This window comes from Carcharhinus amblyrhynchos, chromosome 11 (genome assembly GCF_965287045.1).
Source record: "Carcharhinus amblyrhynchos chromosome 11, sCarAmb.v2.hapA, whole genome shotgun sequence".
Classification (NCBI taxonomy): Eukaryota; Metazoa; Chordata; class Chondrichthyes; order Carcharhiniformes; family Carcharhinidae; genus Carcharhinus; species Carcharhinus amblyrhynchos.
The window spans coordinates 73852084-73877681 of record NC_137334.1 but is presented as its reverse complement, the minus strand read 5'-3'; the positions used below and the strand labels follow the sequence as shown (position 1 = coordinate 73877681).

The 25598-nt window shown below is 38.5% G+C and overlaps 1 protein-coding gene across 6 annotated transcripts in view; it reads left to right on the top strand.

The window, feature by feature from the left end:
- gtdc1 (glycosyltransferase-like domain containing 1) overlaps positions 1-25598 on the top strand; it is a 304588-nt gene that overhangs the window by 233800 nt on the left and 45190 nt on the right. For 5 of the 6 annotated variants that reach the window (XM_080199376.1, XM_080199377.1, XM_080199373.1 and 2 more), the window contains 4 exons: positions 805-1185; positions 5703-5812; positions 6449-6593; positions 23084-23154. In XM_080199376.1, the coding sequence (XP_080055502.1) occupies positions 805-1185; positions 5703-5812; positions 6449-6593; positions 23084-23154 (707 nt within the window). The remainder of the gene's footprint in view (positions 1-804; positions 1186-5702; positions 5813-6448; positions 6594-23083; positions 23155-25598) is intronic. The other variant, XM_080199378.1, reaches the window with a different exon arrangement.

Below are 25598 nucleotides of genomic sequence, written 5' to 3'. Positions count from 1 at the left end.
ATACAAGTTCATTAAATTCCTTTATGCAGTTCCCCTTATCCTACAAAATGTCATCTGCTGGATGCGAGCCGGACTGTAATCTTTAACAGAGCATTTTAAATACGTACCTCCTACATCTCCATAGACAAAGATGCTGAAATGAAAAGATTAACATGATGGTGTTGTTCTTCCTAACAATGCTTCTTAACAACAACTGTTAACTATTTTGACAATGGTAAGGCAATTCAGCATCCTGCCCCAGACTAACATAAATTGAGAATTTCTCTGTTCTCAGGAGGTATACTTGGACAGTCTTACTTGGTGTAACTTGACAATGGTATAATGCTGGTGTGCAAGGCTGAATATTTATGTACGTTCAGGGTATCAATCTAGGGAAAAAAAGGCTCAGCGAATGTTCTACTTGTCTTTGTTATTATGGACTCATCATGGCAGAATACTTAAGTGCGGTTCTGATATGACAGTAATAGTTTTAGCGAATAGCTTTTGATGCTATCAAAATATCATTTGCATGTACGTACATGATTATTTTCTTATTTTTCTCCAGATTATGGCCAACTGAGAACAGTGTGCTTATTGTAGATCTGCATGGAACACTAAAAAGTGTTTCAGATAAATTATTTTAAATGAAATTCACTATTTATCAGTGTTTAAGTGACCACTTTGTTTTATGCACTAGAAATAATTTCCACTTGCATGTCTTTATTCTTATGCTTGTAGTATCATTTTTTAAAATAATTCTTCACACCCCTCTCTCCCCACCCCTTCTTCCTGTCACAATTGTCACAATCTCACCTCTTGTTTCAGATTTCTGCCAGTACATAAACTTGGCCACAATTTGCTGATGACTGATAGTCAAGAAGTTGAAGATGGTGAAGTGTTAGAGAATCGGATCGCTTTGCAAAACTATAAAATAGATGATGGATTGATGAGAAACAGTTTTTCATGCCTGGAACCTGGTCCTGCTGAAAAACAGGATGCCAGAAATCAGGAAGGACTATCAAACCCATCAGAAACACTCAAAGAACTGAACTGCATCAAGAGAACTGATGGTACAAGCTCTTATCATGGAGAAGATAAGGAACATATGGCCTTTAACCCCTGCAGCATGTTGGGTGGGAACTTGGAGGAAAATTGCAGTGCTGCCTCCGAGCATATGCCTTTGCATATTGTTTGGCCCCACAGGTGGTAAGTAGTGTACATCTGAGGTAATCTATAAATTTAGTTCATCTCTGTCTTTCGGAGGCACATTCCAGATGTTATCACTGACAAAGCTGGATCTTATAAGCACTTCTAAATCGAGCAGAATCTACTGCTCAGATAATCACCACATGTATACACTCAAAATTCAGCTTTCAGTGCAGTTGGAGGGAAATAAATTTGGATTAAAAGGGGCAGGGGTGGGGGAAGGGTGCTTGCGAGGAGAAACCCAGCCTGATAATCTTCCAGTGGTGAACATGAGCGTTTCGTTCTAGTTATCTTTTAGCCTGTTTAATCTGCATGTGGCCTGATTAGAGTCCACTTCATCCTAGATTATGAGTGGTTTGGAAGAAACGCTTTTGGGGGGGGATCAGTAGGTCAGATGTTTACTGAGCAACTGTTACAGGTGAAGCAACAGTACGCACACCGGTAAAGTAAATCGTCTTTACACAGATTTGACTTCCAGTACATTAAAACTGGAGAAGCTTTCATAGCTGATCTGCAGCAGCTGGTACCTAAAAGGATTTTCATCTTTGATTCTAGGGCTTTAAGAAACAAAATGTGACATTTCTGGTGATATTGCATAAAGCCTCAGCAGGGGAAGAATTGTCCTAGAATTAGTTGACAAATCATACTCTAATGTAATTTGATTATTTTTAAAAGTTGGTATTTTTATTTTCCATTTTTACTGATAGTAAACTGTACCAACTGTACTTCCAGTCTTGATCCATGGTAAATGTATTAGCCCACATGTTATATTTATGCCGCAATTTTTTTAAGCACCAGAGCCTGAGAGCACAGGCAAATAGCAATTCCAGAAATAAAATTAATATGTTATTAAATAGTAGTGGAGATGGAGACATTACTGAGAGAATAGATTATGTTTAAGGCACCCTTTGAAATCATGGGGGTGCAGTAAATTTTAGTAGTGCTGCAGGAACTTAATTTGGTGTGAGTTATTTATTTTTGTGGTCTTATCTAATGATCTGATCAGAGGTAGAGATATTTTTATGTGGCAAGTGATTAACATATGAAAAAAAAATGTCCATCAACATTCAGTATTGTGATAATAAAAAGGTGTCATTTTCTCTGTTTGTGATAAAAGCCAGCAAAGTTAATATTACTTTACCTTTGAGAATTTTTAGAAAGGAAACAAGCAGGGAGCAAGAAAAAAAATGACAAAAACATCAACCCAAGCTGTTTGTTGCCATTACCTAAGTGAGCTATGTCAGCTTTCTTGGCCCACATCTGATAGATATTTGTTGTATAGAGAGCAAAAAAATATCAAACTCTAATACTATTGTGTGCACATAACCATCTGTCACCAGTAGCCTGGAGATGAGAGGAAGATTACGAGGAATAAACATTGAGCTGCAGAGCATTGGTAAAGCCTTCAGGCAAAAACTCTTGTGGGGACATCAAAGACATTCTAATTCCAAGGCAGTCAAGGATTACAGTTTGTAACCTATGCTGACAACAGATAAATGGCAGGCAATATTGTGCTTGAGCTGTTGGGTCTTGCATGGAGTATTGATGATGATGTTATCTTGCGGGATGGACTCTGTTGGGATAATTTCATGATAAAACACTTCAAATGCCACCCGGTTCTGTGCACTTGCTGGCTGGTTACTTTAATGTCAGGTTTGTTAATTAAGGAATATGAGAGACCAAAAAAAAGGGAGGGAGGAAAGAATTGGTAGATTTAATCAGTAAGTTGTTATTGAAGAGCAGGGGGAAATATAATTAAAAAGGAAAGGAGGATAAATCAAAAAGAAAATATGTTTGTAATATTCGAAAAATTGACCCAAGTAAATATCATTGATATTTTTTGCATTTGCTTCCATATTTTCTTATTTTCTCTTTAATTCTTCACCTGCCTTCCTTTCTCCCACCACACCCCATGCTAACACACACACAGGCATACACACTTTCGACTCATGGCTTGCTTGAGAGACATTTATTCAAAAAGTGAGGAAAAGCAATGCTGCTGATGTTATCATTTCCATGGCAACAGATTTATTTATTAGGACCTGAGATGACATGTGTTAATGTACCACATACCTGCTGATCGGCAAACTCTTCTATTTCAGCTTCAGTTGACAATTAAGTCCTGGACAGATACAGCCAGGGGTTAATGTTACTCATTAGGAGAACTAGGTCATTACTGGGAAATCAAGGCACTTAAGACAGCATGGGGGAAAAATACTAAATTCAGCATCTTGGTGAATGCAGCTCATACATTAATTAACCTCGCTTTCCTTGGTGAAAAATTCTGTTATCATACATGTGCACTACCGTACACCAATTAATTGCAAAAGCTAGTTTACCATCATCCCTTCAGTTGTCTTTTCTTCCTGCGCGGGAGTTCCATTATTTTCTGCAAAATTCTAATGTCTATATGATGAGTAAAAAGGGTATTAAAATTAAGAAGGGAATCATCATGGAAATCAGCTTTACCACAAGGGAATGGACAAATAAGAGCCTCTCAAATTAAAATAAATAAGCTCTGTTAATACCACACCTTAGGAGCCTAATATGAACCCTCAGAAATGGTGTAGTTGGAGGTGCTGCTTTAGATTATTATTAAAACGTAACATAGACATTTGACCTTCAGCATAAAACTATTGTAGTCAAAATCTACTGTGCTTGTAAATGGTGATGTCCCTGCTCTGCACAAAAGAATTAGTTTTGTATTTATAAAGCAGATTAGACATTGAGTTTGGACTTTAACCTTCCAAACTATATGATTGCGTTTTGTCGCAAGCATGTTTAAACACACATATGTGGACAATATATATAATAATGTATGTATATATTTTTAAAAAATGCATGATATATATATTTATATAAAGTGCCATATATCTTAAAGAAAAATGTGAATTTAACCTGCATTTTGAAAACCCTATTCTCAGATATGTTTTTCTGGCAAGCAGCATTCACTGTTGCGATATGTTATAGATTTAGGATGTTTGAAATGATTTTTATAATCAACTGTGGATGCAGATGGCAGGCATATGGCACTCTGAGAGTTAATCAGAACTTCATATGTCTTGGACAAGTGCTAAAATAAAAAGAGTTAATATGTTCTGATTGCAGGATTGATTAATGTTGTGATAGGGAGCTGCGCAATAAAACTGCGAATCCATCTTGCACTAATTAGCACTTGAATAAAAATTTCACCAAGGGTAAAAATTCTATTGAAACCCAGTATTTGTAATTAAAAACGGGCACTGTTTTATTGGAGTCTTTCTTAAAAAGAAAATTGGCAAGAACAAAGATCAGTGTAATGTTGCTAAATTATTGTTTGGCCTATTGTGTTTTATGTATGTCACAAACTCATAAGCTGGAAGGATTTCCCTCCCCTTTATGCTTCCTATTCTGCAGAAATTGAAAGTTTGAAACTTTCTGAACCAATGTTTATCCAAAATGAGCGGTGGCTGCCAGAGGCAGAACGTGCTGATGTTGAAATATTCATAACTGGCATCATGAATCATTTTGGTCACTAAAAACATCCTTGTTAACTAGGCCTGCACTATCAAAAGGATATTTTGTATGCATGTTTTGATATAACATTTCGGAATTACCTTCCATGTTAACTTTATTTCTACATTTGATTTAACTCATACTGCACCGTAGAGAAATATGCCTCACAATACTCTTATGAATTATTTGAAGAGATGACTTGAGGTGGAGTTAAATTGTTGAACATAGAAGAAGAATATTGGGTTTGATGGAAAGTTGGCTGCTGAGTTCCTATTGTTGCATTCGGCATTGGCAAATTTCACCCGCTTGATTCCTTAACTTGTAATATTTGAAGCAGTTACCCAGAACTATGATTGATATTCAAAATCAGTTTTTTTTTCTCTGATTTATTCATGGGGATTGGAGTGGGGGAATGGACAGAGGGGAGCGAATAATTTTCTTAAACAGATAGTCCTGATGACTTCATCAGGGGAACCAAGCTGGAGGAGTTACTGAGCTCCGCAGTGTGAGGGAGCTAAATTAACATCAGCAAAAATGCAGTCATTACTGCAGGGTCTTTCAATGATCTTGTCATTTCAACTGTGTGCACTAAGTTCTCTCCCTCACAGTGTCAAATTCATAACTCCTTTCAGCTAGTCATCCCAATGTGGTGTGAGCATCTAATGTTAAAACAAGTTTGTAAATGTATGTATTATGTGTGTATATAGTGTATGGTGTCTATATGTATGTGTAATGTATTACATAATTTATATCTGTATGTGTGTATATATAAAATCAAGACAAATATAAAACATTAAATATAATTCTTGTTAACTGAGCTGTCTAGTGACTGTCCTTTTAAAATGTTAAAAATAGAAATCTTTGTTTTCTGCCTAGTGCTCTAAAAAGGGACTTGAACCTGAATGATTGGGGTGGTTTTAACACTGCGGCTCAAATTATTGTTTGTCATGACTTACTAAGCATGCACCACCGATTTAACTTGTAAAGCCCACTCATGAGCCTGAACTTTATTTTGTTTCAAGGGAGCATGACAAGAACCCTGAGGTCTTCTTCAAGATATTACTGAAACTGAAGGAAAGCGGACTAACTTTTAAAGTGTCTGTCCTTGGTGAAACCTTTATGGATGTACCAGGTATTGCTTCTGTTAGGAATGAAAGCATTCCTTCCATATTCCCACCTTTCTCTGACACAAAAAACTAGCACCTTCGTTGTTATAAAAGCCTCTGTCGGCCTCAGAACCTTCTTTGTTGTTGTTGAGCATTTTTTTTCCACTTCTAAATGCCTGGAGTGAGCATCATTCATGGATCATTACTTTCCAAAGAAATTTAAGCATGGAATGCCATTTAATTTTTCCGAATGCAGTCCGTCATTAGGAAACTTAGCTGTCACAGTGATGCCATTTTTGGTGTGATGTTTTTGTTGCCTCATTTCTTTTAATTTTATCTCCATTAGCTTAATTCTTTTTTAATATTTTCATTTAACGAACTTTACAGTCCATTTTGTTTCACTGTCTGCTAAGCGAGTTTTATGAAGCAGACAGTTGGCTTTTCATAGGGGGAGGATGTCGAGGCGGGCCTTGCTTCTGTCAGCTTTTGCACCTCAGCATTTGGTTCTGCTTCCTTGCCTTGATTATACAAGCAAACAACTCTGAGAAGTTCTATAAAATAAGCAGAAGCTAATTAACCTGAACTTCAGACGAGGCAAAGCTGACATACGAGTTAATTTTGCACCATATTGAATTGTTGCATATTTTTTTTTCTCATTAAAGACATCTTTGCTGAGGCCAGAAGGGAATTGGGTTCCTCTATTATGCACTGGGGCTACCAAAGCAGCAAAGACGACTACCTCAAAGTTCTGTGCATGGCAGACATTGTCATCTCAACAGCAAAACACGAATTCTTTGGAGTGGCAATGTGAGTGTTCTTTATTAGTTAATGCTAATTACTGTCAACTGAAATGCAGATCTCCCAAAACATTTGAGACAGAAATGATTTCCTTAGAAATCAATTTGCCTGCTTCCCTGTTTCTTTGAAATTAAAACGACTGTCACGCTATGTCCTTTTGTAAATGTAGAAAAAAGAAGTCATGAAGCATGAAAATATCTGAAAAAGATATTTTAGTCCGTCATTTTATATATCGTGTTTTTTTGGCATGTGTGGCTTGTGGAGTATCTCTTCTGGAGATCACTTTTTACATGTCATTGGTAATGTAACATAAAATATGGGTTACAATAACTCACTGTGAGGATCATTTTAATCTGATCTGCTTAGAATAACAACATTAGCATTTTCACTTAATTAAAACATCCTTAATACAGCAATGTTTTAATCATGTGGCTTTTATTTACCCTCCTTTTGTGTCATTAATAATTAACATTTTCTTTTATTTAAGAAGGAAAAAATAATTATAAGACCATATTTCCCCAATTTCAAAGGTTTCAAGAAAGGTGCTATCAATAATTAGCATTTCTCTGTTCCAACTCAAGTTAGGCCTAGTAAGTCTGTTATCTGCAGTTCAGTTTAAAAAAAATAACATTCCACGTATCAGAACCATTAGTACTGGACAATGTGACTGACTGCTATTGCCTCCAGTAAAATAATTCAGTGAAGAAAAATTATCAGCTAATTAAATATAGGATCAGAATCTCAATAACTATTTGCAAATAAATTACAGGAATTCAAGGGGATAGATCTTCATATTAAGATTCATAGATTTAGCACTCTTGAAAATAAAGGTCATGTTATTGCCTTTTTGACACACGATCAATGTTAACCCCTTCAGTAGAAGGATATCTCCATATATAGAGACATACACCAAGGCTGTGGCATCTGCCCAGGTGAAGGAATTCTATTTGCACGACACTCAGCAGTGCTTCTCGATAGAGTCAAACACATTTGTCTGGCCCGTATTAACTGCAGTGGTCGGGTTTAAGATATAATAAAGATTTGTTTTAATACAGCAATTGAGAGGTTGTTCTTAACAGTCCCCTCATTCGTGTTACTATAAACACATACAGTTGCTGGCATGGTTGCCATCTGCAGCTTCCACATATGCACTCAGACACAAAAACATTGAAATTGTGAAATGATCATGAATATTGTCCTGTAATCCATTTTACCTGTGGGGAATTGATTCAGTCTCTCTTTTTTGGTTTGTTTCTTGCTTTTTTTTTGGTCCACTTGTCACCTCTTTATTCAACTGCGCATATTTAGATTGAGCATTAGGTCTTAGCCTTAACCACTGGTCACATCAAAAAGCAATGTTGAATATTAATCACCCAGCTATGTGGCAAAGTAAAATACTAAACTCTAATTAGACACTTGGAAATAAAACATGAATAGGTTTTAAACACACTACATTGGTATTGTGCATATTTTATAAGTGTAACATGTGACTCCGGAGTAGTAATTTATGGTACTAAACTATGCTTGATTTATTATCCCTGAAGTCACTTTCTTGTTTATTTCCCCAGAAACCACTTCTGTCTGTTACGTATCCTCTGCACAATGTTCCTTTTTCTTTCCAGATAACTCTGTTGTAAATTGTAATCTTGCATTCAGAATTTTATATATATGTGCGTAATATATGTATATTTTAATGCGTATGTGTTGTAAAAGCAAATTATGAAAACATCCTTGTTGGTGCAAGAGGAATTGTCTAATTAAACTTTAACCAGAACCAACAAAATAATTAATAAGGAGAAAGTACCTTCAAGAGCTTTATGTAGGATGAGTTGCATCCTGGTTGTTGATTTTGTCACCCGACCCTTTCGTTGCTACATCTCTTAAAGGATGTAAGGACAATTTCCAATCAACATCCCAGAAAGCGCTCAACACTCAAGTCCTCCAACAGTACTCTATGCCACTAGCGACTTAAATTTGAACTCTTCAAGGGGAAGAAGATAATGGTCTCTTAAATGGTAGTGGTGATTCCAGATGATTTTGGGGTCTTGCAATCTCTCTAAAATACACAACAGTATTGACTCTAGGCAGACTGGTAAATATTTATCAGTTTCAGTTGCAACAGTTTCAGTGAATGAGCACATAATAATGATATGGCATAACCTTTTGCATTGAGGTGTAGCGCCATAATATTGAAAGTCTGCTGTCTGATTTGCTCTAGTGTGACGCCAACCACTGAGATGGATCTTGCAGTATTAAAACCATAAATGTTGCACACCTGTGAAAGTGGATTTGTTGCTCTAGCTGTGAAACCTGTATGTTCAGTCCCTCTTCCAACTGTGCCTCAGACCAATTCTGTCAATCTTTATCATTGTATCTGACCACCCATTGCTCAGTACTCTTATCCATATGACAAGGCTTTAGAATTTAAGACTAGATTCTTCCCAATTACATTATGCTTATTGAGAACCTGTATTAGCTCAGTGTCACAAACTCAGTTTATCAGAATGTCTGGAAATTCTACTCCAAAACACAAAACTAGCTTACTAAAAGAGTTAACAAGCAATTAGAGCTTAGCAAGTGCAGAAGATCAAAGTCCGCAATCAGAAGGTATCACTACAAATATGTTTTTTCTAAAAAAAAAGTAATAGATAAGCAGTCATCTGATTTCATTAAAAAAAAATGCTTATAATTAAGTAACCAAGATGCTACATTTACAGTCAAGTCTCATAAATGTGACTTTTGATAGACCTTAATATTTTATACTTGTTATCAGGGGTAAGTGTTCTCCTGAAGTTGTTCAGTGGGAGTACGTTGAGTGAAACACAACCTCTTGTCCAACAAGTATTTTTATGTTATTAGAACACTATTTCAGTTAATGAGATTTGACTGCACTGTCCCTAAGCAGAGTCATATTTGAAACATCATTACAATGCAATTTGATATACTAGCTGATATTAAAAGGTAATGTGTTACAAATGCAAGCTATGCCTGATAGGAGTGGAAACAGAGTTTTAAGTAGTATTCAAAGATGCATAAAAGATGGAGTATTGGCAGCTAACATTCGCTGGGTTTGAGTTTTCTTTTCTGGGTTCAACCACTTTATTGCTGGGTCCAAATGAGACATAACTTTTCTTAGCCTTCTCAACTCTGCGGACCTTTCAAAATGGTGTCCAGGACTCAATTCTAAGATTTCAGGTGCCTGCCTGCTCTCCCCGCCCCATTTCCACCAGAACAGGATAAAGGTTGTGAGCCTGCACCCTATCTTCCTCCCCCATCTGGCTTGCTCCATTGCAGAATTAGACATCTAGCCCTCCGCAACTTTTGTGGAGCTGGGGCAGCTTTTCAAGGGCTCATGATCCATGGTCCTCAGAGGTGTCATGAATAATAGTCTGGATGAGAGAACTGTGATAGCCCCTGTGAGTTCCACAGGGAATCGCTAATTGATTTTCCTGTGAGGCTCTTTGAATATGGGTTCCCTTCGTAACAGGCAATGGCCTACCCAGATGGAATTCTTCATCAATGGACGGTGTGCAAAGGTTGACATGGACAGCATGAGCAGCTATGGGAGAGGTGGATGGGGGTCATAGGTTGGCATGGATGGAGCATGGGGAATGTAGAGCATTGGAGGGCAGTTTAATTGATTTAGCTGTAACTGTTACAATGTCTCGGAGCATCAAGGTGGGTCATTTAAACATCCAGCAGTTCCTTTGGCTGCTTGCAAACAGTTTCCTGAGGTGGTGGGCTGATCTTGAATTAGCTTCCAAACCCCAAAACCCCCAGAACAACAATCCTACTACCTCTGCAGGCACTTTATCCCTTCTCTACTGCCTATCGCAAAGATGTGACAGGCATTGCTATTGCGACAGTCCAGTGTAGGACACACTGCCATAATTTTAAAGCCCCTATGTTCCGAACATGATGGGTGTGGTTACTGAGTGCAGCTTGCAATATATATAGCTTCCATGGATCTTCATAAAGTTTTTGCAAACCATTTAAAGAAGTTTATTTTGACATCAGAAAGATACCTGAGCTAAAATGAGGACATAGAACTAGACTAGATTTGTATTCCCTTGAGTATAGATGATTGGTGTTAAAATAGAGGTGTTCAAAATGATTGAAGGACTTGATAGCCTAGATAGGGAGAAATTATTTTCTCTGGTGAAAAAGAGTCCAGAACCGCAAGGGCATAGCCCAAAAATCAGAGGAAGGCCATTCAGGGGTAAATAAGGGAAGTACATTTTCACTCAAATTATAATGGAAATCTGGAACTCTCTCCCAAAAAATTATTTAGTTCAATATGGATAAAGGGATGACTGGTCTGCTACTGTCCTATTTTCCGAATTGTAACATCACCCTTTATGTATGTTAAAACATGTATGTTATAAAGTACCATTTTCTGATTAGTTTAGTAATTCTGATAGGTACGCTGTTCTAACATTTATGAGTTCAGTACTGAGTTTTTCTCTGCATTTAATTCCACTGTTGTGACAAAGTTATTCCAAACAACGATGGCACATGGCATCCTGCTGCTTATACCCTGTAAAAATCCGAAATAAGTTTTGTTTAGCACCCCCCCTAACTGAGACAGGTGATCTCAATCCTAATGTAATTAGTCCTACACTACCATTTGCAACAGGTTACGTACAGTTGCACAATGTAGCACCCATGGTTAGATTGCACATTCAGTGTTGGTTGATTATGGTAATGTCATCATAACTAAGAGGGAAGAAAAAATCAAAACAATCGTTTGCAGATAAACAACATGGGTAATTGTACAAAGAAATAAATAATTGGTTTCACCCAGTGTTATGATGATTTAAGGATTAGGCAGCACAATAAGGCAATGCACTCGTTTTTACAACATTTTGGTACTTAGTTTAATTACATGTTTTGCATTTATTTCTATGACTACCTTTGTTTTGTCATATAATGTATCGTACTACAGTTTAGAATAGGAATAGAGCTATGCTATGTTGTTTTAAGAAAATATACCTCTGTCATAGAGTCATAGGATAGTACAGATCAGAAGGACCTGATGAATCTTTTGTAGGGCCATCCAGTTGGTCTCACTCCCCTTATTCTTTTCCCTTATCAATACAATGTTTTCTCCTTTAGGGATTTATCCAGTTCCCCTTTGAAAGCAGTATTTCAAATTCAGTTGTCCGAAAAACACAATTGTCCAATAACTCAACATTTTTAGAATGTGTAACGCATCAATTTTAATTGAGTAAAGTAAAAAAATACTATCTGGACAATTTGGCAAAGCACTGCATTGGTATAGTGTGGCATCTGACTAGTTATCTCTTTCGCTGCTTCAAATAATTTGAGATCCCTCTCACTCATGTTTGATATTAAACAAAAACTGATTCATGAACCTCATTCAAAAGTTTAAAATCCCCTGAAGTAGTAGACATGTTGTAAAAGTGTGTATTCACTAACCACTTCAAAGGCTGCTCATCCTCATATAGCCGCTTAAAACTCTCAGTCAAAATGTGAACTCAGCTTCCCCTCACAACATTTAAGAAGCCTTTAGATGAACACTTGAAATGCTGTCACGTACAAGGTTAGGATCAAAGTGCTAGAAAAGGGATTGAAATAGATAGGTGTTTGATGGCTGGCGCAAACACGATTGAAGGACTTCTTGGTGTACTGTAAAACTCTGATTCTGTAGTGAGTTTGGAGCTTTTGAAATTCACCCATGCATTCATAATGGTTTCAGCTGTAATAATTGCTCTTGGGAAATATCTACAAAGAAGTCTATTGAAACTGTAGATACTGATGGCTAATGGATTTTTTTAAGCCACGCAAGTTGGCCAGTCAATCAGTGTACTCCAGCAGTGGATGTCTTGTTTGCTCTAACTGACAACTAAGACGGTTTTTTCCCAAAGGGCTGAAGATGTAAATAACTTCAGATCATGACCCTTAAACAGACGGATCTTTCCTTCAAGAGTGCTTACACTTCTTTCATTAATTCTTGACTACCACACCTTGGGTTAAGGCCTTGGACCAGCAAAAAGAATAGTTTGTTTCAACTCAGTGGGAATTTCAGTTTGCCCCGTTGAGTTAGGGTGTTGTGCCTGGATGATTCAGTAAGCCTCGCCTTGCCCCCATTCCGTTACCAGCAAAAATTGGACCTATTGGAAACAGGACAGAACTTTTGCACATAGACCCCTCACCACCACCACCATTTTAAACAGCCTCCAAAGCTGGCCCAATGCCATGAAGATCCACCCTGACATTGCAGATCACTGCCCTTTAAATAGTCATCAGCCCGAAACATTAACTCTGTTTCTCGGTCCACAGATGTGTATCGCAAAGTATTTCTACTATTCCCTGTTTCTGTTTCTCAGCATTTGCATTACTGTTTTGTAGTCTTCTTCGAAAGAGTCAGTGCATGAGAATTGTTAAGGAAGGAATTGAGCTGGGCTGGTCTGCAAAGTCCCTGCCTGCAATTGAAAATACTATTGGTATTCCGTGTCGAGGTACAAGTCAATAACAGTTGCCTAGGGAAGATATTGGAGGGCATCTAGTGTCTGTCGATGCTGACCCCTGGCAAAAATTTGACACCATCAAGAAAGGAGGAGAAATTGTGGGATGAAAAATAACTATTGCCAATTGTTATCTAGCACAGTTTAGTATTAGCTCTATGAATATGGGATTAAATATAGTTTTATAGAATTTTAGTGCGAGGGCTTAGTTTTTATTTTTTTATCAATAATTAATTATTTTCCCGACAGCATGGTAATAATAAAGTCTCAGGTATCCGCTTATTTCAAAATACAAATCCACACATATACATGACGTTCTGGTCAGTAAGGATGCACGTTAAGCCAAAGGGCTTAAAGTAGCTTGGTTTGGTAACAGTAGATGGGTATTTCCCAGGTGCATTGGTGAAAGATGTGCTAGAGCTACAGACCTGTCAATGCTAAGGTTTTTAATGAGCGCAGAATATAAAAATTGGGAGTTGGTATTCTTGCAGGATTTGTTGCAATTCATTACAAATTCTCTGAGATTCTTTTGTTGCTTTAAATTCATGACTATTTTGTTTTCTAAATGATGCGTTTTTTTCTATTCTGCGCACAACTGATCTCGACTTAGGAAAAGAGGGTTTTTTCCCTCAAGTTTGCAGTGGCACTAAGCAAGATGGTTCTTAGAATAGTAAAGAATGGAGCTGAAAATTACACAAGGATGTTGATTGAATGAGTGGAGTGATGACAGATGCAGTTTAAAGTAATGAAGTGTGAGATGGTGAGCTTTCAATTTGAGAATGGCAGATGGAAATACAGATTAAATGGTGAAATACTGGTAGGAGAGCTGGTAGCTTAAAAAACAGATTTAGGCAGCCAGGTACACCAGTCAATAAGAGTTAGCTTACAGGCGCAAAATGCAATCAGAAGGAATAGGATGGGTTTCATCACAAGTGTTGGATGTAAAATCCAACAAATCCTGTGGTTATGCAAAATATCTGTTACTTAAAACATTGACCCAGAACTTGCTGGAGGTGCAAATATGCCGAGTTCCATTATTGCAGCATAAGGTTCTGGGAAATTATGGCATGAAGACTTAAGCCATCATTCATGTGAGATCATCATTTTCTAGGATTTCTGTGCCATTCCATCATTATCCTTTGCCAAAAGCAGCTTGGTGGTAATTATCAAAGCATCATCCCCATAAAGTCAATGGCACTCTTACATTTGCCACATTTAAGTCATTCTTAAGGCCAGTGCCATTTTGACAATCAATGCATCTGGAGGCACAATGCATGGACTCTTAGTTGAGGAGACAGGTCGCTTTATTTCCTGGGGTTTGGGAACTTTTGCGGAGCTTCGCAAAGGCTGCTCACCAACTCTTGGCCATTAACCCAAATTAGCATGTAACTTTTCACTGGATTTTTCCATTATTCGATAGAAACTGTCGATTTGGATGTTGCCTAGTCCTTTGTGAGATGCATTTGTGCCTCCTGACTCCACAATTCCAAGCAAAGTCTTGATTTTGGTCTCTAAAATGCAACAAGATACTTAAAACCCTGTCCTTAAAAAAAAAAGTAGTCACCTGTTGCATAATCTGTCATGCAGATGGAGTTATCTGAAATTACAAATGTGCTTTCATTAATCTGGAATTGAGATACTAGTCCAACCAAGATTTACTGAAATTAGAAAACAATTAAAAATGTTAGAATAACAGTTCACAGATATTGAGACTAACTTGACACGCCATTAAATGGTAGGATCAATACATTCAAGCAGATAATTTGTGACTCACAGCAAAAATATATCCCAGGAAGGGGGAAAGATTCTAACAGAGGCATCAGCCAATCATGGCTAACCAAGGAAGTTAAGGACAGTACTATATTGAAAGAAAATGCATATTAGGAGGCAAAAGTCAGTGATAACCCTGAAGACTGGGATACATTTAGAGTCCAGCAAGGGAGGATTAAAACAATGATAGAAAGAAAATAAATTACTTGGGTAAGCAATATAAAAACTGACAATAAGAGCTTCTTTGAATATATAAAAATGGTGAGAGAGCACAAAGTCAACATAGGCTGCTTATAAAATGAATCTGAAGTGATTGTTATGGGGAACAAAGAAATAGCAGAGGAATTAAACAGATATTTTGCATCGGTCTTTACAGATGATGATACTTCAAACATCCTAGTAATGCTAAAGAGTACAGGGGAGGAATTAAGTAGCATCAACATAACTAGAGAGGTAATATTAGACAAACTAATGAGGCAGATAATTCCCCTGGCTCTGATGGCTTGGATCCTAGGATCCAAAAAGAAATAGCTGTACTTACATGGTTTGTCCAGTTAAGTTGCTTGTTATTGGTGACTCTTAAGATGTTGATGTTAGATGAATGGCTGATGAATGGTATCAGTAATGCTGGAGATCTCAGGAGGAGGCTGAGCTGAGTCATTGACCTGAAACTCCTCCTAAAGATTTTTGGCAATGCTTCAGCCTTGTCTTTTGAACTCACTTGCTGGCTTCCCCATCATTGAGGATGGGAATGTTTGTGAAGCCTCCTCGTCCAGTTATTTGTTTAATTGTCAACCACTATTCACAGCTTAATGTGGCAAGATTGCAGAGCTCTGATCTGATCCATTATTTGAGGGATTATTGAGTTCGGCCTTTGACATGATGCTTTCTTTATTGGTGCTTCTTAGTTTAGGGAGATGATCTCAAATGATTTATGGTTCATCATTAGTTTGTAAATACTGAATCAAATTCAAATTACCTATTTGGAACTTGAGACTTCATTTCAAGTTTCCTATTGCAAACTGGGTTCAATGCACATTCCATTAAATGAAAGATAGATCATGTGTGATGTAGTTTTTAATTCTTTGATGTTGCAATTTTCACATGCCATTGACACATCAACTCTGCAACATACAGCAGCCTTTGTGAGCATTACAGTAAAGCCAAAGATTGACTAAAATCACTTCACAGAATGCACAGCATCAATTGGATAGTCACCCTGGAGTGAAACAAGATAGTGTTCCAATCTAAGATTTCAAATGACAGTTCTAAACCATGTGAATTTGTTGTGATTTGCAATGCACCTTTTATTCACTCTCACGGATCTTAAACTTTAAAACTTAATTTTAAAGTTTATTCATTATTGTCACAAGTAGGCTTACATTAACACTGCAGTGAAATTACTGTGAAAATCCCCTATTGGACAAGCCATATAAATTCAGCTACTTCTTTTTGGACCTGTAACTCTATGTAAATGTTATTTTTACGATTGTATACTTATCCTGAAGATGTAACTGGTGGAGATAGGTATGAGTAAGTGGAACACCATCTTACAATTAAAGTAACTTTGATTTTTATTACACCTTTAAAGTTATTAAACATTCCAAGATGTTTCAGTGGGGGATTATAAAACAAAAGATGGCACTGAGCCTCATGGAGTTAAGCAAATGACCAAAAGCTCGGTCAAAGAGGTATATTTTAAGGAATGTAGCGAAAGGGGGAAAGCAAGGTAAGTGAGGCGGAAAGGTTCAGGGAGGGAATTCCAGAGCTTAGCACCTAGGCAACTGAATGTACCATCAGTCATCAGTGGTCGAGCAATTAAAGTGAATGATTCTCAGGAGATCAGAATTAAAGGAATGCATTTGTCATGAAACGTTGTGGAGCTGCAGGAGATTATAGTGATAGGAAGGGATGAGCAATGGAGGGATTTGAAAAGAAGGATGAGAATTTTAAAATCGAAGCAATGCTTAACAAGGAACCAGTGTGGGTCAGTGAACCACAGGAGTGATAGGTAGATGGGTTTTGGTGCAAATAAGTACACAGGCAGCAGTGTTCTTATTTTACAAAATATAAAAAGGCAAGGAGCCATTTGATGTAGCAATTGACTTGGAATGTCTGTGTTGTATACAGTAATATTTACCTTCAGTTTATTGAATCCCAAATAATTTGAAGCTTGTTTGTCAACCAGCATCTGTCTGAATAAATAATAGAGTAAAAAGTGTGAACTAATCAACTGAGTGACATTCCCTTCAGTTTTACATTTCTGTCTCTCTGAGCAGAAGGACAAAGTCCGTTTTAAAAAAAGGTCAAAAAGGTGTGTCTGTAGTTTCCCAATACAAGTATTGTACCTGCTCCCTCAAACCCAGATGATTCCTGTGGAATATATCAAATATTATCAAACTATTGCATTGGGCTTACAACACAGCAAGAATCAATTTGGTCCACCTGTTCCATTGCCAGTGTTTTGCTCGACACAAATCTCCCACCCCTCTTCATCTAGCACCATCATCATATCCCTCTATTCATTTCTCCCTGCTAACTGTAAATGCAGTTAATTAAGGAAAGCTAGCATGGATTTGTCACAATAAATCATGTTTAACTAACCTGCTAGAGTTTTTTTGAAGAGATAACAGGGAGGTTTGATCAGGATGATGTTGTTGATGTGATGTACATGGACTTGCAAAAGGAATTTAACACAGTAACATATGACAAACCTGCGAGCAAAGCTACAGCTTATGGAATGGAAGGGATGAGAAACTAGTCACGTAGATAGATTGGAGAAGTTGGGACCATTTTCCTTGGAGAAGATTGAAAGGTGATTTGATAGAGATATTCAAATAGGGAATTGGTGGAAGCATTGAGGATGAAAGGGCACAGATTTAATTGATCAAAGAAGCGACAGAGGCAGGAAGAAAGACTTTTTCGCTCAGCTCGTGGTTAAGGTCCAGAATGGCTGTCTGAGAGGCTGGTGGAGGCAGATTCATTGTGGCATTCCTGAGGCAATTGGATTCTTATCTGAAAAGGAACAATGCACAGGGTGAAGGATGAATGGAATAGTCTCCCTCTGTGCAGGAGCTATTCTGTGATTAGCCTCCTTAAATGCACCCTTTCTGTTGATCTCAATTGCATTGTGCGGTAACACATTCCATATTCTAATTATTGGGTGAAAAAGTTTCTCCTAAATCACTATTGGATTTATTACTATCTCATGTAGTCTAATTTAAGACTACAGCCTTATTGTGTTTTCTCTGCATCTATCCTATCAAATCCTTTTTTAAAGACCTCTCTCAAGTAAAAAGTAAAGCTAAAGTTCATTTATTAGTCACAAGTAGGCTTATATTAACACTGCAATGAAGTTACTGTGAAATCTCTTAGTCGCCACACTTTGGCACCTGATTGGGTATACTTATATTTTGGAAGAACTTTAGCATGACCAATGCACCTAACCAGCATATCTTTTGGACTGTGGGAGGAAACCAGAGGAGGAAACCCACGCAGAGATGTGGCGAATGTGCAGACCCCGCACAGACAGTGACCCAAGCTGGGAATCGAACCTGGCTCCCTGGCACTGTGAAGCATCAGTCCTAACCATTTTGCCACTATACCCTTAGTACTCTCCTTCTCTAGAATAAGAGTCCCAACCTGTTCAGCCTTTTCTGTAAGTTCTGCTATCATTCTTATGAATCTTCGCATGTTCTGCAATGCTTTGATTTCTTCTTGCTAATATGGAGACAAGAACTGTGGCCTAACCAAGGTTCAGTACAAGTTGGATATGGCTTCTTTGCTTTTCAATTCTACCCTTCTAGGATTGAATCCAGTGCTTGGTTTACTTTTTTATAGCTTTATTGATCTACCTCAGTACTTTGCATGATTTACAAATATGCACCACTTGATTTCTTTTCTCCTGTACCCCGTTAATCTCAATCACTGATCTCTTTGTTTTTCCAATCTAAAAGCACCACTTCACACTTGTATCAAAATTAATTTGCCAGTTATACTCTATTCAGTAAGTTTCTTATCTTTTTTATTTCTTCATGGAATAGCATAACATCACATTATCATAATACATTTTTGAAGTGAGTCCAATCCTCCTGTGGATTGGTAGATTCATGACAGTAAATGCATTGAAGTTAATGCAACCAAAGTAAATGGGACACACAGACGGATTATTCTAATTCCCTCAGTACGGAGTGCCACGGCATGTATAGACGCAGTTATCCTCAATAACGAATTTTGAGGAATCCAGAGGATCACTGATGGAGTAATTATAATATTACCAATGCAGGTGGGGCAGCCTAGTAAAGTCACACTAGCACTCACAAGAGTGTAAGATGAAATACTGGTGCTACAGTCAATCATTAATAACAATTTCCAAATGTCTAGTGGGTTGATATCTTCTCAGCCCAACACTGTTTTAATTTTGAGTGCCACAATTAACACTTAAGAGCTAGAGTCAGGTAGATAGGCAGCAGATAGATAGGCTAGGAAAGCAGCACGGTGGCACAATGGTTAACACTGCTGCCTCACAGCGCCAGGGACCCGGGTTCGATTCCTGGTTTGGGTCACTGTGTGGAGTTTGCACATTCTCCCTGTGTCTATGTGGGTTTCCTCCAGGTGCTTCAGTTTCCTCCCATACTCCAAAGATGTGCTGGTTAGGTGCGTTAGCCAGGCTAAATTTTCCCTCAGTAAACCCAGACAAGCGCTGGAGTGTGGCAACATGGGATTTTCACAATAACTTCATTTCAGTGTGAATGTAAGCCTACTTGTGATTAATAAATAAACTTTAGTTCTGCATGTCTATATCTGCTGTTTTTTAATTGACTCTCTGCAATGAAATGATTATCCTCAATTAGCTAGAATTGCTAGCATCAAGGAAAATATGTGATTTCTTGGATTTTGGAAATAAAGGAACTATCTCCTATTCTCTCCCCCCCAACTTTTGTGGGTGAGAGAAGTTAGGGATGACTTTCCTGTCTCTCCAAATGCAGCTTAAAAATACCATTAAATTAGTTGCATGTAAAAGTCTGTGAGAGAGTGGGGTGGGAGTTGGCAAGATGAGCCCCTATGCATCAACTGGAAAGGTCACTGAGAGGAGGCTGGGTAGTTGGGAATTTGTGCTTGTAAGGCAGTAGCAACAGATGCCTCTGTGTGTCTCAAGAAGAACACTACGACAGGCACAGGGCAGGCAGCTATGGACTTATCAAAGAACATTCAAACTTGAGATAATGGTTGAATCTTAATGAGCTGACGTAAGATTTGGGAGGGAGGGTGGAGAGTGAGGGGTGGTGTGGGACAAAGAACCTTAGAGGAGACAAATGACAGTGCCACAATTGAGTAATATTAACAGGTGATGGTCTGGCACAGCAGCCAAAATACACATGGAAATGACCATATAAGGAATTCAGGTTACACGTACATGATGGAGAAACAAAGCCTGGTTGTAAAGAATATGAAAGAGCTCTGCAGTTGAAAAAAGTTGATTCATAGATTGGGTTGTGAGAGCTTGGAGAACCAACAAGCAAATCTCCTGGTTCAGAGACAGTTATAGAACGCTGATGAATTTGGGATCTGTTCGAGGGGCAGAGTTTCAGGGGATGCACTCTTGCAGTGGAGAGTTGCAAAGGCATTGAGAGAGTCAACTGTATGCCAGTAAATGTTGATCCAGAAGTCCAGCAGATGTGAGCGGTGACCTCAGGACTAGCAATACACATCAACAGGTCCAGTATATTAGAAAAGCAATAATGAGTCTTACTGAGAGAGCAGTGAGGCTGAGGACAGTAAAAGGTAAATCCATGCAGTCAGTACAGTTGAGGCAACTAAGCCAAGAAACAGCAGTAGAGAAGTGAGGAATACACAAGATTGGGAGCCACAGTGGGAGCTTGAGAAACTGTCTGACCCAGTTAAATGAAGAATAACTGGGGAATTTTGAAGGTTGAGCAGAGAAATTGAGTGAACCTGAATTTCTGTTCAAGACCCAATGTTGAGAGGCCAACAGTGCATTGAAGTGGAAGGATTTTAGCTTGCAAGATTTCTACTGAAGTTATAATCCATGCCTTTCTTGGAGGCACTTCAACACTATGGCTGAATTATCAAATAAGTACTGCAGTATCAAACAAGTCTGCTGCACATACATTGAACCATTACGGATTCACTGCGGTCATGAAGTTATGCTGAGTAATAAAAGATTGAAGATGGATTTATTTGAAATTCTTCGCCATTACTTTAGCAGGCAAAATAAATGGGTTAATGTTCCTGATGAAATAGCAGACATAGTGACTTCAAGGTTAATAATGACTAGTCAAATATGTATTTACTGTGATGCAGTAATATTGTGCAATGTTTTTACATAATGCAAAACAAGAACAATAATTACAAGGACAGCAGTCTGTTTCTGGAGCTCAGGTAGCCTGTTATTCTTTCCCTACCCAGAGACTCAAATACATATTGTGGACTGCCACCATCTTAGTACTGCATTGTCAATGACCTGTTTTCGGATGAGATGTTAAAAGGTGGCTCTGTTTGTTCTTTCAGATTGATGAAGAAACCCCCATAGCAAAATTCAAAGAGTTGCAGAGGAGTTTTCCATGATGTTCTGGCTGCTATTTATTGCTCAACCAACATCATTGAATCACATTATCTGTATTCTGCTATTTGTAGGATTTTGCCCTATGCAAATTGTCTGCTGCATTTCATGCATTACAACAGTTGCTACACTTTAAAAGTACTTCATTAGCTGTAAAGTGCATTGGGGCATCTTGAGGTTATGAAGTTGCTATACAAATAAATACAAATTTTATCGTCCACCTTCCTCAATCCATGGGTTTTTAAAACCCAAGCTCAGCACCGTTTTACTTGATTTATCTCGTCATCCTTGCTTATCGTTTCAGCCTTGTTGGTGTCATGCCATTTGGGTCCTAGGTCTTAATTGTTGAAGGTACTCGATGAGAGATTAATGAGAAGCAATGCCACAGGTCAGAATCAAGGCACTCCCTGCTAAGTTCACGGTCTAGCTGTCTGTAGCAGAATATTGTCGTTTGTGAGCTATGGTCTCTCCCATCAAGAAAGTAAGTTGTACCAGGTAGTGCTGAATGCCCTTGACAGCTGCTGTTAACATTTACATGCATCAGGCCAAACAACAAAGGGCAAATGGTATGCAGGTTACATTCATATTTACGGAGTTATAGAGCAAAACACTCCAAAGCATAATTTAGGAGATCCTATTCATGACATGCTCACAAAATCCTGATGGGAGTTTGTGGGAATTTCTTTGGTGTTTGCATACCAATTTATCTCCTGAAGGATAACTAAGTGGGGAATCATATTTATTTTAACTATTTGTTTTCTTAACATTTTGGGCATACGCTACGAAAGATCAAATACACATTACATTTTAGCAGGGTGACCCATCATTTCCAGATCATTGTGAGCATCACTATGAAACAGGATCTGGGTAATCTGATACAAATACAAAAAGGCAACATCACCACAGTATGTCAAAATATATTCAGAAAATGCTGGAAAAATCTCATCAGGTCTAACTGTATCTGTAGAGAGAGAATAGAGCCAATGTTTTGAGTCTGGATAACTCTTCATGAGAGCCCCGAAGAATCATCCAGGCTTGGAACATTGGCTCTGTTCTCTCTCCACAGATGCTGTCTGACCGGCTGAGATTTTCTAGCATCTTCCGTTCATGTTTCAGATTCCATCATCCGCAGCATTTTGCTTTTGTCAAAGTATATTATTATCCACAGTTGAATTCTTGATCTGTCTCTGACTCGTATTTCAATTGTTGTGCAAATATATATTACTTCAATACAGAACCTGACCGCAGTTCCTGTTTGCAAGGACTCCTGTCTCTAGGTTAGGTTGCACCGACCAAAATAGCCACATTACTGCTAAGGAACAGTTGGTTTCCTACCAGTAACTGACCACTTCTCCCTAACCAAAAAACACAAGCAGAGTTTGTTTTCAGATCATGTACCTGAACACAATCCATGTGTAACTAAAATGCAACTATCTTAAACTTCAAATTCAATCTAGAATAAGAGAGTGAAGATAACAATTGTGCTCAGATTTGTGTGATAAGCACGCCAGCAAGACCTTACTGATCACTTTACACACTGCTGTATTTCTTAGCACTGGGAGCAAAGAGAGTTCCTTGTAATATGTAATTTTAACTGTGTATTTTTGTTTTCTGTTCTAATTTTTATAATAACTTGTTGAAGTGCTTTATTTTATTAGGTTGGAAGCAGTTCACTGCGGTTGCTACCCATTGTGCCCTAAAGCCTTAGTTTATCCAGAGATCTTTCCAGGTAAATTACATGCGTGAATGTTTTTGAATATTTCAAATTGACAAACTTGAAACACACAACTATTCCATCAAGCCTGCCCCACATCATGACGGATGGAGCACTATAACTAATTCCTCTTTTCCCTCAATCTTGAAAGAGACAAGCAAACAGAGAGAAGAAAAACTAGGGCTGACAACAATGACTTACATTTATATGGCATTCTTAACATCTCAAACTGTCCCAAGGCACTTGACAAGAGCACTATCAAAGATTTGACACCGAGACACATGAGATATTAGGACAACTGCCAAAAAATTGATTAAAGGGGTAGGTTTTGAGCAGGTGCAGCAGGTGGTCAGGAAGGTGAATGGGATGCTGGCCTTCATAGCGAGGGGGATTGAATATAAAAGTAGGGAGGTCTTGCTGCAGCTGTATAGGGCATTGGTGAGGCCGCAGCTGGAGTACTGGGTGCCGTTTTGGGCGCCGCACCTGCGCAAAGATATTTTGGCCTTGCAGGGAGTGCAGAGGAGGTTTACTAGGCTGATACCGGAGTTGAGGGGGTTGAGCTATGAGGAGAGGCTGAATAAACTAGGCTTGTACTCGTTAGAGTTTAGAAGAATGAGGGGAGATCTCATTGAGACGTATAAGATGATGAATGGGATGGATAGGATAGAGGTGGAAAGACTCTTCCCGCTCAGAAAAGACAGTAGGACTAGGGGGCACAGCCTCAAGATAAAAGGGGGGCGGTTTAGAACGGAGTTGAGGAGAAACTTCTTCACTCAAAGGGTGGTGAATCTCTGGAATTCTCTGCCCGTTGAAGTGGTGGAGGCTGCCTCGCTAAATATTTTTAAGACGCAGGTTGATGGGTTTTTGATAGGAGAGGGGATTAAGGGTTATGGGGAGAGGGCAGGAAAGTGGAACTGAGCAGCGACAGATCAGCCATGATCTTATTGAATGGCGGGGCAGGCTCGAAGGGCCAGATGGCCTACTCCTGCTCCTATTTCTTATGTTCTTATGTTCTTAATAATTATTAAGCAGGAGACATATGAAAATTTATAAGAGGGAATTCCAGAGCTTAGGGACTAGACAGCTGACCATTTGACCAATGGTTGAGTGATCATAATTAGAGATGTCCAGGAATTGAAGTCCAGAGATCTCAGAGAGTTGCAGGGCTGGAGCTAGTACAGAAATAGACATAGGTGAAAACAAAGATTTAAAAACAAGGATGAAAAACCTGAAGCATTGTTGGGCTGGGAACCAGTGTAAGTCAGCAAGCATCGGGGCAAGGCATGAATGCATAAAAAAAAGTCTACAAAATCCTCCACAGTTCCCTCAGACATTTAAAATCAGTCCAATGGATCACTGGGATCGAATGTTATCAGTGAAAGTGCCTTCTAAGTGATGCGATCCCTGTTGCTGTCAAGTTCCAGGCCACACCAAGTGCAATGTGTTTTAGAGGCTCAAGTTTCTAAATAGAAATTGTGACTGTAAAGCATGTTTTACAGAGCTAAATTGTAAAAAGAGTATGAAACATTTATAAATGTTGGAAAGCTGAGAACGCATAGAATCCTTTTTTTATAAACCAAGTGCGAGAACTAAATTAAGCCAATAAAGGGCTAACAAAGAAAACTACTGAATGAAACAAAGTTTCTTTTTCTTTCAATGGAGGAAAAGCTTTAAAAGAACTGTGACTGAAATCACAGAAACAGATTCAATACATTATTTTATTCTATACAGAGGTTTGCTACTTGTTCCATGCACAAGTCACAGCCCACCCAAGGTGGAACGGTGAGGAGATGCTGAAGTTCCGCAGAATTTCAATGTTCTTTGATCGTCATTCTCTAGTGATGTCTTCCGTTATTCTTGGGAGAAAGCAGGGCATATTCAGCACCCAGAGCCACGACAAAAGCTGCAAATCCCCACTTGAAGCCTCGAAAGAAGATATCACTGAAAGCAATCGGTTTAGCAAAGCCTCCACTGAACCGCCAGGCCTCATTGCGGGCCCAGGGGTCCTGGAGGCCCCGCCGCCGCAGCCTTTCCTGGACGACCTCCAGCGGGGTCCCCGCCACGCTCCAGCTCCGATGGTCCGGCAGCTCTGGCCCGGATCCCATGGCGACAGCGACCTCCAACTCAGTGCATAAATATTGCTCATCGAAACAGCCCCAAGAGCCCAAAGAATCTGCCAGTTATTCATTTCATACCTTAGTTGTGCAATTGTAAGCCATTATTACCTATTAGGAGCAAACCCTTAACATAACCATTTTTGAATCTTTCTGATAAATAACTACTATGTTGATTGTGCCGATATACATAACTCTTCTTGTAGGGAAAAAAGGATTTGACCTATAAAATGAATGCTTATATGAAAGAGAGAATTTAAAATTACATAGGATCCATAGCACAGAACAATGCTTTTCAATCCAACTAATCTGTTTTTTATGTGCCTCACAAGCCGCCAACCCTAC